The sequence below is a fragment of the Grampus griseus genome (assembly GCF_964374135.1).
Source record: "Grampus griseus genome assembly, chromosome: 14".
Lineage (NCBI taxonomy): Eukaryota > Metazoa > Chordata > Mammalia > Artiodactyla > Delphinidae > Grampus > Grampus griseus.
Window position 1 is genome coordinate 8,899,273 of NC_139008.1, and position 12,825 is coordinate 8,912,097.

The window sequence follows — 12,825 nt, forward strand, 5'->3', positions numbered from 1 at the left end:
TGGAGCAATATGAAAGGTATATGGTGGGGTTCACTGTACCAGTCTCCATCCTTCTGTATATGTTTTACATTTTCCATAATAAAAAGTTTAAAAAGCAAAAAAAACCAAACCACCTTACTGGGTCTAGTTGCTTCCTCTCTGCCCATCTTCAATGCATTCAGCCTCAACATATTGTAAAAATGTAAATGACGACATGTCAGTTCCCTGCTTAAAAGCTTCCGCTGGCTTCCTTTGGACTTCCTTTGGACCCAGACTCCTTCCCCTGGCCCGTGGGCCGCAGGCGTAACGATCCTTGCCTATTGCTCCAACCTCACCTCATGACTCTCTCCCGGTCAAAAGTTACTTCCTGAGAGTAGCCTTTGCTGCCCACCCTTAGTCTTTATCACTAAGTCGCCCTGTGTCATTTGCTTTATGATCAGGTCTTTTCTTGTTCATTAGTTTGTCTCGTCCCCCCATGAGGTAAGGGGTAAGCAGGGACCTTGTCTGTCTGAGCACCACTGTGTCTCCAGCACCTGTAACAGAGCCTGGGGTCCATTATGGGAGCTCAGCAAATATTTCTTGCAGTAATAAATAAAATAGTTAATGAGGAGGAATAGCCAAGAACCAACCCTTCCTTTAGTGAGATTGTACCTTTTCCTGCACAATAGTAACCCTAAGTTATACCAACCCCTCAAAAATGCCAGAACCATTGTATTTGGTTCCTGTCTGGACTTCCAGAGAACTGGGGTTGAAGGAGATGGGTTACAGCTGGATTAGAATGTATCATATAGGTAGACTAAACATTAGAGTTGTCCTTTTCTTTCCATTTTTTCTCTTTTTATTTATTGAAATAGAGTCGACGTACACTGTTACATTAGTTTCAGATGTACTACATAGTGATTTGACATTTGCCTACATCACGAAATGATCATCACAATAAGTCTAGTAGTCATCTGTTTCCATACAAAGTTATTACAATAATACTGACCATGTTCCTTATGCTGTATATTATACCCTTGTGACTTATTTATTTTATAACTGGAGGTTTGTACCTCTTAATCCCCTTCACATATTTCACCCCCCTCAACCTCCCCTCCACTCTGTCAACTACCTGTTTATTCTCTGTATCTGTGAGTCTCTTTTCATGTTATTTTGTTTGTTTTGTTTTTTAGATTCCACATTTAGGTGAGATCATATGGTATTTGTCTTTCTATGACTTACATCACTTTTCAAAATACCTTCTAGATCCATCCATGTTGTCGCAAATGGCAAGATTTTTCATTTTTTTTAATAGCTGAGTAGTATGTTTTTAGTTAGTGATTTATCAGAGGAACGTAAGATAAGCCCTACTCCCATTTAGGCATTTGGACCGTAAAGTATCATTCATTTCCAGTAGAGGGTCCCAGTGAGAAAGCATAAAAGCCATTGGGATAGATGGATGAACGAGAGGATGGAGAAATTAGAGCAGAGACAAGGGTGAAATTGAGGACTGGGTAAGCTATGGATAACATGGACGACGAGTCCTGGACCACAGAGGAAAGGGATTAGGTCGACATGAGACCGTTCTCAGGTCCCTGCTCAAAGCAAAGGCCACTTTCCCCACAGGTTAGGGTGCTGGAGCTAGAAAACGAACTGCAAAAGGAGCGTCAAAAACTGGGAGAGCTTCGGAAAAAGCATTACGAGCTCGCTGGTGTTGCCGAGGGCTGGGAAGAAGGTGAGCCAAGGACTGGCACAGCCCCCAGGGAGGGAGGTGGGGGGATGCTGTGGGCCTCCCCCTCCCATACAGCGGAACCAGGAACTTCTCCCTCCTCCCTTCTATTCACAGGGCATCTTTTTTTTTTTTTTGTGCGGTATGTGGGCCTCTCACCGTTGTGGTCTCTCCCGTTGTGGGACACAGGCTCCGGACGCGCTGGCCCAGCGGCCATGGCTCAGGGGCCCAGCCGCTCCACGGCACGTGGGATCTTCCCGGACCGGGGCACGAACCCATGTCCCCTGCATCGGCAGGCGGACTCTCAACCACTGCGCCACCAGGGAAGCCCTCACAGGGCATCTTTTTTCTCCAGTGGTGAATAACCCATAAGCCCCAAACTGGTGGTGAATAGAAAGCTTTTGTGGTCATCTTTCAAGACCTGAATGTTGACCAGTGGACTGAATGGTCACTCACTCACACCATTGCCTTCCAGACCCAGTTAGCCTGGTTTTTCTCCCCAGGAGTTTAGTTTCAGGCCAGCATCAAGTTGAGTAGTGAATGAATGAATAGTGGTCAGTGAAGGTCCAGCAGACAGGGCAAGTGAATTCCAAGCTTCTGGCTGCCTAGAGCCAGCTATGGGTAGCAATGGCGAGAGACAGAAAGGGTCAGGAGCTAGAAACAGTGTGGAGTGGAGAAAGGTTCACCCCACCAGCCCAGGGACTCTTGGTCGCCCGGAGTCTGTGCGGGCTGCTTTTCTGAACATCCAAAGTAGCCAACTTGATCACAACCAAGATCGTGATTCTCGTTGGGCTCATTGACTCTGGGAGCCCACCACAGATGCTGCCCAGTCATTCCTGGACACTTGACCCAGGGAATAGGTGGTTATGATTATGTATTTTAGAGCCCAACCTGGCGGCCGTTTCTGTTGGCTAGATGAATGTGTGCGTGCACCAAACACTATGAAACATAAGTGACACTTGTCTTTTAGGAACAGAAGCATCACCACCTACGCTGCAAGAAGCGATCACCGAGAAAGAATAGAGTCACACCGACGTCCCACAGGTCAGCGTGTAAATCCTTGTTGCCCATCTGTGTGTGTGTGTGTGTGTGTGTGTGTGTGATTCCCCCAGTCACGGGCCAGCCCCTGGGAGTGCACGCCACGCCCCTCATCCGGTGCTGAGCACCTGCCCGGCCTTCCAAAGACTCCCTCCACAGCCCATGATCTGTGTTCTCTCACTCCTCCCCCACCGCCAAGAAGAGGGGAGCCCAGGGCCACCCCGACAGAGGGGACCTCCCTCCCGGTCCTGCCTGTTTTACCCCCAAACAGTTGGTGTCCTTGTTGGGGGGTGGGGTGGGAGGCTTGTTGCTACTGCTGTTGAGCTGGAGAGCGAAGATCTTACGCGTTTTCTTTTCTGTTTTCTTCTCAGCCTTTTCCGTTCCATCATTTGCACAAACTTGTGAACACTGGGGGACTGGTGGATTCCAAACCGTGACCCGACCCTGAGGCTGCACAGAGTCGGAAGAAGAGCAGAAGTGTCCTGGCCGAGAATGCCAAGGCAGTGCCCCCCTCTTTTGGCAGTCCCATGGATTCCCACTGCTTCTTATGGTGGTCGGGTCTTTTTTTCCCCAAGTTTCACTCACATAGCCAACACTCCCAGGGGATCGCCCCTGAAGCCCTGAGCTATTGGGGGCCCCTAACCACAGCAGCTCACAGCAATGGTGCTGCCTAGGCTTCGCCACGGTGCTCCCCGCCGGCCCCCCGAGCCGAGCGTCCTGCTGAGCAAGTGTGGGTCAGCCGAGGCCACTCCCTGGGGCCGGGCGGAAGGAGAGCGAGTGCCTTGCCTTCTAAAGCTGGAGCCCAGCCGAAAGCTCTGCCCACCTTCACAAGTGAGGGGCGACAGAGAGAGGGAGAGGAAGGGTGCACACAGCCCAGGTCTTCAGGAGGCCACCTTTCTTGGAAACTCCTTGTGACCGGGCTGAAAAGCCTTATCCCATGCTTGAACCCAGCCGGTGAGAGTAGCCACACTTCCTCCCCCCGGAAGGAATCTTCCATGGCCCCTCAGTTGACACCTCCCTTCATACCCAGGCAGGGCCCTAAGAGGGAACACGTGAGGGGTTTCCAATCCCTTTCTCCAAATGTCTGCCTTGGCACCCTCTTGAATCTCAAGAAGATAGTTCCATGTTCTACCTAATGGACAGACCCAGAAGATCAGGCCAACTTACTTGCTCCCAGCAGGAAAGACCCTGGGCTTGGTTTGGTACCTTGAATATTCTGACTGATCTCCATTAGCAGCAGTGCTGGCAGCAACCAGGATTTCAGGTGTGACTGTGGCTAGGCTTGCGTTGCCGCCTGAGTACATCCGTCTTTAAGAATCGGAAGCAAGACCTAGAGGCCATCCCGATCTGTCGTTGCCGGTTTGGGTCTTGAAGGGGAAAGCTCCTCAGAGCATCTGGGTCAGGGAAAACAAGAGAGGAGGGCCACTGGCTCTGACCCCTTCCAACCACACATCCCGGGCCCTGGCTGCCTCGTGGACAGGATGAGGACAGAAGGAGCTTGAACGACGTCCTGGAGATGGGCGGCCCGCCAGCACTTCTTCACCTCCAGATGGACCCCAGCATTTAAGTGACCTTCCCATCTTGGACAAACAACGTCTTCCTTCCTTTATCTGTAGCAATTCATAGGTAGTAGCCAACAAGCACTTCCCAGGACCTGTCCCCAAGGACCATTGCTGAGTGTTGCTACGTGACAGGTTGTGAGACTCCCTTTTGATCACTGTGAATCAACTCTCTCCTTCCTAAGCCCCCACCGCCGACTCCCTTTCTCTGCATTTTCTAACTAGGGCACTCAAAAACCTGCGTCCCATGAGCTCAGTTTATGAGACGCAGATGTGTGATCTCCATACTGGGCTGACGAGGCGGCAGCAGTAGAAACTGACCGGTCTTACGTTTACTGCTTCTTTGTGCTCAACTATTTTTCCACCCAAGCCTCAGAAGGGATGATGTGTAGCATCCCTGGCCCAGCTGTGCCTATTAAGCCAATTGGTGTGTTCTCAGCATGGGTCAACACTTCCAAACGTGGCTGGTCCTCACTTCCAGAATCAAAGCCATTCAGACTATTGTGCTCCAAATTACCGATGGGGGGAAAATCTAGTATATGGGACCAGATTAGGATTCCCTGAGTAACGCTCCCTCTAAAAAGAAGCCACAGTAATTTTTAAAACCTTCATGGGCTTCTCCGGAGTAATAAGACAGTTAAGAAAGCACTTAAACAGGAACACAGGCTAATTCAGTCTCACATGAGGAAATATAGGTCAGAATTAGTATAATTACTTTTATAATCGCTTGACTCAGAAGCTAGTCCATTCTCTAGCCCAAATCAAAATGTCGTACCTTGGCTACTCTAAAAATGAGCGTGTTATCCTGGGTGTGAAATGCCTTGGTTAAAATAGGAATCACATCCTCAGGCTAAAAATGAACCTCACAGCCTTTTAAATTAGTCACTGAGCATCATTCGTGACTTGAGTCTCATGGGTCAGTGTGAATGGGTCAGAGCAAGGCAGGACAGCAATGAAGTGATGCCTTAGCGTTGACGAGAGGCCGAAATACAGCCGTATCCATGATTTTAATTGTGTAGCACAGTGTCTCATATCTCTAGAGTAAGGATATGAGTGTTCATAATAAGGAAAAAACATTGAAGGAAAGACCTACCTCTGTGGGGTTATTTATATCTGAGCACGGAGTTTAAATGAGACTCGAACTTAGATTGTTTGCTGATTCTGCTGCCCACAACAGGATCCCTGAATTGGAGTCCCTGACCCAGTGGCTGGAAGAACCATTGTCCAGAGCATCCTTTCTTTGAAGTGTCTGAGCTGCCAAGGCAGACGGCAGGGTTTACACCGGGTACCACGGGGATCATGAGCTCATGTCTCCAGTCCGGTTGGTTTGCTTCGGCCTCTCACTGAGGAGCTGGTTTGGGGCTTGCACCTGGGTGGCGCCTGCTTCTTGGCCAGCTCCTTAGTCTAGAGGGATCTCCCGGCTCCACTTACCTTGGTCTTTACCAAGTGGTGATGTTCTTGCTACCTTCTACCACCTTTCTGCGTCTCTGGAAATCGTTTCTGCCAGTGAAAGCCTTCAGTCCTGGCATTGGCCTTCCAACCAGACTGGCTTTGCCCGGTCTCCGCCATCCTCGGTCCTCCAGAGACCGCGCTGCCTGTTGCATAGAAAACCACCACCTCGGGCCTGCCAGCCATCAACACAGCATACCGGGCCAGCTGTCTACTGCTCACATCTCCCAGGTCCAGACCAAAATACAGGATTAGCAACCCACAGTGGCAACTTGGCTTCTCACCCCAGGAGCCAAAGCAACATGAAACAATTGGTCAAACATTGTTGGGTCCGATTCTGAGAGTAGGTGATTTCCAGACATGTCTTTCAGGTGACCCTCAACTACCTCAGGTTTGAAGGCCCTAAATTAGGCTGATTACTACTCACAGGGACAAACTGAGGGGGTTCAGATAAATCTTGGTGATAACGCAATTGTCTCAAACTTATAACAAACTCTTTCACATTTAGGTTTTCAGGGATGGGATTGGGTTTTTTCTTCTGTTTTTAACCTTTTCCCCAATTTTCCATTAGAATAGTTCCTATAAATGAATTTCATTTTTCACTGAGTGCCTACCTTCCCAGGGCAGGTAGCCACTGGCTTTGTTTCCTTCCAAAAGTACTTTTATTATGGTATTAAGACTTTCCTTTGTATAATACATTGCATCTGTGTTTTCAATTTTTCAATAAATATTTCAACCTGGCAATGGAGAGGAGTGGTGATAACTGACCAATCAATGTGGTTTTGAGGTCTGGGGTTTCAGTGAAAAGCCTACATTTATATCCCAAGGTTCACTGAATCCACTTAGCTCTGCACCTCTGGGAATGTGTCTTAAAAACAGGACGTTTTCTGAAGCGTAAAACTATTGCATTTCCTATGCTACTTTAGAAGAAAGAAACATTAGTTTGCACCCCTTAGCACTTTTCCATCCTCTCTATCCTCTCGTCCTTGGGAGTGATCAAACAGTGTCTAAATGTTCAATGTAGTACTGTAATTTACCTAGAAGGCCAGGTCACTGCATGAAATCTGGGGTCTTGAGCCATGGATATTCCTTTCTCCACCCTAAAGATGTAAAAATAATCTGCCATCTGAAAAATGCATGGGGCGAATTCTGCTCGGGGCCAGAAGATGCCAATCACAAGGGGATTCAGAGCGAGCCGGTCATGGCTACCAGAGGATTTGCAGAGGGAGCTGACAGAATGGGGCTGGCTGCATGGTGACTTTCCCCAGCAGGATCGTCTGTAACCTAATGCTGCCAGTGCGTTAAGCCAACAGGACCTGCCAGGGAGGAAGGGAGATGGGGAAGGCCTGGGGTTGGCAAGCAGGGGGATTGCCCAAATGACTCACAAAGGACAGAGAGAATGAAGCAAGCCATCGGTAGAGTCTGTAACTAAGGAGGTCAAATAATCAGGAAAACTGAAGGAAAATAGTGTTGAAAGTGCCCAGTGGGGAAGATGATCTTGATAAATACAGAAAACGGGAAACCCTTGCCTACAGCTGTGTTTTTCTGCTCTCTCTAGCAGGATGCAAAGGTGAGCCTGCTCCATTTGAAGCCCCACTGATAGAATGGACGGTTCTTGGTCACAGCCCTCTTGCATGTCACTCCTGGAGCTTGAGTGTGAAACTGAGAGGTCCAGAAAGCCAAGCAGAGAACCACCGGGAGCAAACAGGGGCCCCAGGCTTTGAAGTGCCTTCTCCCCGAAACCTGCACATGACACTGACCAGGTGCCCCAGAGGCTCTGGTACTTACCCCCTTAGGGGTCTTTCCGGGGCCCTGTGGCCAGGCCCCAGTTCTTAGAGGGCAGCCTGGGTGGCTGGTCACTCTGGCCAGTGGAGTATTTCTTACGGGGAATCGTGAGATCAGGCCACCAGAATGTTTTATGGCTAACAAGCCGTAAAGAAGGACCGAGGGGGAGTTAGGGTTTATACAGACAGGAGCCAAATTTGTTTGGGACCTAGGGGTGGCCCTGGCAAAGTGAAAATGAACAAAGGGTTGAAATGGGCAAGTGGGAGGGTAGCCTAGATGAGATTGAAGCCAAGGGTATATAGCCAAAATATCCTATATACCACACTGTTGTGATTTAAAGCCAGTGAGATTTAATCTTGGTCACCATGGCTGTACTCAGCCTCTAACACATTACCCAACGTACGTTTAAACATTCTGGAGTGAATGAACTCTTTTTACACCACATTCTTAGTTATACACATATGTTATGCATCCGTTCATTGCACAGGCTCTGAAATTTCCAATGAAGCCTTTCCGTTCCCTGCCCTTACATTAACATACTGATTAGTCATTGTTAAGTGTCTGCTCTACCAGGCACTGGGAACACAGTGGAGAGCAAATATAGACGCGGTCCCGCCCTTCTGGAGCTTACAGGCTATGGGAGGAGACAAATAGGATAATCAAATAATCACAGTAACAAGTGTGTAACGACAACTGGAGGAAGTGCAGTAAAGGAACAGGACAGAGTTCTCTGAGAGCATGTAAGGATGCCACTGGGGTGGGGTACAAAGGGAATTTCGTTTTTACCTGGACTGTTTTCTTTTGATGGGGTTCAGGACGTGCTACCCCAAAATATAGCACTTTGGCCTGTGGAATATTTGAAACTGAAGGAAATTGAGAATGGCATATGGAGAAGGGACTTTCTGACCTTCCTCTGAAGCAGATCATGTGAGAGGTGCCCTGCTTGTACCCAGAGGAAAGGAACCTCCTTATCTCCACGTGAGGGATGCCGAGAGGAATCTAAGCAGACCTCGCTGTTTCCCCAGTTTCCTACGCTCAGCTCGTGTCCTCTCGTCCTCTCCCATTTTCCCTTAATTCTCCACTCTTCATCCAATCGAGCATAAACACACTCAGGTGTGACTGCCTCTTTAGGTCTTCATTCCCTTATGAAGGCTCCCACATCACATAGAACTTACATCAAAGACATTTGTGTGCCTTTCTCATTAGTCTTTTGTTACAAGGGCCCCAGCTGCGAACTTAGAAGGGTAAAGGGAAATGACCTTTTCCCTCTGTTATAGTTTCTGGCAACCACGGAGGGATGGCTGGGACACCTCATTGGCTCTGCGGCCTGTAGACAGGATCCTGGGAAAACTAACCAAAACCAGTGAAAGGTAAGAATGTTCTACCAAAGTCAGCTCTCCCGGGTCTCCGTCTGTAGGGCCCAGTTGAGAGAGGAAGGTAAAAAGTATCTCCTTGTCCCTTCCTTTTCTAATTCAGATTAGCACGAGAAAAACATTTGTCAAAATTAATTCTTTGGATTGTGGGACTTCTCTGGTGGTCCAGTGGTTAAGACTCTACACTCCCAATGCAGGGGGCCCAGGTTCGATTCCTGGTCAGGGAACTAGATCCCACATGCATGCCCCAACTAAGAAGTCCGCATGCCGCAACTAAAGATCCCATGGGCCGCAACGAAGATCCCATGGGCCACAACTAAGACCAGGCACAGCCAAAATAAATAAATAAATAAATATTTTTAAAAAATTATTTGGATTGTGACTCTGGTTGAATTTGGTTTGGGGGGCCCATTGGTTATTGATCTTGCTCTCCTGTTTGTCAGCTCCTGCTTTCCTGTTTGTCTTGTTTTTTTGTTTGTTTTTGCGGTACGCGGGCCTCTCACTGTTGTGGCCTCTCCCGTTGTGAAGCACAGGCTCCGGACGCGCAGGCTCAGCGGCCATGGCTCACGGGCCCAGCCGCTCCGCGGCATGTGGGATCTTCCCGGACCGGGGCACGAACCCGTGTCCCCTGCATCGGCGGGCGGACTCTCAACCACTGCGACACCAGGGAAGCCCCCTGTTTGTCTTGTTTTGTGTCCTGGGGGCTCGTCTTGGCTTTCCTCCTGCCAAAGCATGAACATTGTCAGTTCTTGCCTGTGCAGGAGGCCAACCAGCAGGTAGGGTCCCCAAGAATATGGCTGCACAGAAATGTGGGCAGTACCTCATTTGCAGCTAACATCCTACGAATTGTTCCCAGCTCTCTGGGGGAAACAATGATCTTTCTTTCTTTCTTTTGGCTCTCTTTGGGAGTGGCTCCAGATCACAGGAGGACTGCGTACTTGCACCCTCTGTGCGGAGGCCTCTTGTGTCCTCTGTTAAGTCATAAACAGCTTTTACTGGTTTTGGTTTTGAGTCAGTTGGCACAGGTATGACTTTTGGTTTTAAAAAAGAAAAAAAGGAGTAGGTAGTCAACACTGCCAGGAATATTTGTTGTTTATCTCAGCTGATAATAAGATATTTGAAAGAATTTTTTTCGAGGGGAGTTCCCTGGCGGCTTAGTGGTTAGGACTCGGTGATTTCATTGCCATGGCCTGGGGTCAATCCCTGGTTGGGGAACTAAGATTCCTACAAGCCGCGCCAAAAAAAAATTTTGTTTTAACGAGCTCTGTTGTCAGAAGTTGGCTTAATTGGAAGCTGATATCCAGACCCTTATAGGAGCTATTTTTTAAGGCGTCTCTTGTTTGTGTGGTCGTGCTGCTCCATGGGAACTTCTGTCCACTGAAACCCCGTTCTCGAGCCCCTGCCGACTGTATGGTGCACCAGACCTGTCTTCCTCCTTTTTTTCCTTTAATGTTTTATTTATTTTATTTTATTTATCTCTTTGTGGCTGCATTGGGTCTTCATTGCTGTGCGCGGGCTTTCTTCTAGTTGCGGCGAGCGGGGGCTGCTCTTCGTTGGGGTGCGTGGGCTTCTCATTGCAGTGGCTTCTCCTATTGTGGAGCACCGGCTCTACCCGCACAGCCTTCAGTAGTTGTGGCTCGCAGGCTCTAGAGCGCAGGCTCAGTAGTTGTGGCACACGGGCTTAGTTGCTCTGCGGCATGTGGGGTCCTCCCGGACCAGGGCTCGAACCCGTGTCCCCTGCGTTGGCAGGCAGGTTCTTAACCACGGCGCCACCAGGGAAGCCCTGTCTTCCTCCTTCTTGTTGACATGATGCTGCTGGGGATAATTGGATCGTCATTGGATTCTTTGGGAAACATAAGATCTCCCCGAACTGGCCCCTCTTCAACCTCTCCCTTGCCATTGCTTCTGCTTTTTTCCCCTGTGCCTTCTTTGATCTTCCATCACTTCCCTTGAGTCCTCTGCTGTGACTCCCTTCAAGCCCCTGGCTCCTCCATCCTTCTGTCCACCTCTGCCAGACCTTGTTATACACCAGCCCCTCAGCCACTTGAACTTTAGGCCCCTGCTCTCAAGGGACTGAGGGTCCCCCAGAAGCAACTACCTGAGGCTGAAAAGGAAAAAGGCTAATTGCAAAAAGGCTGACTATTTTATCCACTCAGATGAGCTTTGGAGACATCCAGACAGCCGCTAGATGTCTCCTCAGTCACTCACCTAAAGCGTAGTTCTCAGCCTCCATAAGATTACCTATCAGGTCAAATGAAAATCCTAGAAACTTGCTCCACAAATATTGATAAAAAGAATTATCCCTTATATTGAGTAGGTAACCTCAACTTGTCCCATTTGCCAGAAACACAATTTGGTTAAAAATATAAAGCAGGTATAAGGACTTCCCTGGTGGTCCAGTGGTTAAGAATCCATCTTCCAATGCAGGGAACGTGGGTTTGATCCCTGGAACTAAGATCCCACATGCTGCGGCATAACTAATCCCATGCACTCTAGAGCCTGCGCACCACAACTAGAAAGAAGCCTCTGCGTCACAACAAAGATCCTGCGTGCCCCAACTAAGACCCAACTCAGCCAAATAAATAAGTGTTTTAAAATATATATATAAAGTAGGTATAAACCAGTGAGTTTGTATTACTAAGTTTTACTGACGCATGCTTAAAATTATAAAATGAAAGCTCTAGGATCACTGCATTTGTCTGTATGTATGCGTATGTCTATGCATGTATATTACGTGTAGGTGATTTTTTTCTACCTTTGGATGGTATTACCAAATTAGTTATAAAATCCATTAAAGAGGCTCTATTTGAATTGGCTTAGAGATAAATGAGTGAGAAGTCTAGAAACTAACCCAATTTTGTTTTAAGTTCACATGATCTGGGATAAATATTTGGTAAATAAAGCTAGTCTTAAAATTGTTGGCAAAATAAAAACGGGCATGTCTTTGGAGTTGTCAGCATTAAATATAATGCAGACATACAATTTTTTCCCACCTAGGTTTATACTAAGTCAAACAAGCTTAAGTTATCTCTGCCAGATACTTAAGATTATAAAACTATAAATCCAACCTAAGAACAAAATTTACGATAGAAATGAATTGCTTGATGTGTCAAGCATGGCAATTTAAAAAATTATGTTTAACTTTGAAAGCTCTTTGCTTCTGTGATATTTTTGATACGTGCCTGATTTGTCAACGAGAAAAATAACTTGAGATGATGGCTAGCTTTGTTTATTGTCTCATGACATTTTCACAAGCAAGTCAAGCATTGCTAAAAGTGTTAAGAACAAGAGAATTAAATAGACATGAATGAAAAAAGTTTATAAATAAACTTTTCAACAATAATTTTATTTTCTAATATGTATACTTAAAAATAGGTTCAAAAACCTTTTGACAACTTGAAACCTTAAAGCTGTTCTAAGTTAAGTGATATTCAATGAATATCTAGGTCATTTCCAAATAAGGTAAAATACTGAAACATTAATTGCTGACCATAAGTTTATTTATTTGGGGCTTCTTAAATTCTACAGAGACAAAAGATATTCGGGTTCATTAGTGAACATGAATTTTGCCACATGGAAAATTGTACTGTGACAACAAGATCCTACTGTATAGCACAAGGAACTATCTTCAGTATCCTGTAATAAACCATAATGGAAAAGAATATGTATATATACGTATAACTGAATCACTTTGCTGTACACCAGAAACTAAGACAACATTGTAAATCAACTATACTTCAATTTTTAAAAATTGAAAATTGTACTATAAGGAAGCATATACCCATAAAAAATTATGAGACAGTATATTTGTAAAATGTATTAATCTTCTACAGAATGATAGTATGTGGCAGACAGTTCACAATTGCTTACTTCCTAGTGTTCACAGAAAAATAAAGATTATTAATGGGTAAAAATTATAATCAACATATGTAAA

General features: G+C 46.8%; 1 protein-coding gene across 1 annotated transcript in view; it reads left to right on the plus strand.

Moving 5' to 3' along the window:
* The window catches only part of HIP1 (huntingtin interacting protein 1), a 153,535-nt gene extending 147,099 nt beyond the window's left edge, over positions 1–6,436 (plus strand). Inside the window, exons 30-32 of the mRNA XM_082669740.1 lie at positions 1,585–1,693; positions 2,658–2,731; positions 3,097–6,436. Coding sequence (XP_082525866.1) covers positions 1,585–1,693; positions 2,658–2,710 — 162 coding nt within the window. The 3' untranslated portion in view covers positions 2,711–2,731; positions 3,097–6,436. The remainder of the gene's footprint in view (positions 1–1,584; positions 1,694–2,657; positions 2,732–3,096) is intronic.
* Positions 6,437–12,825: the final 6,389 nt, after the last annotated feature.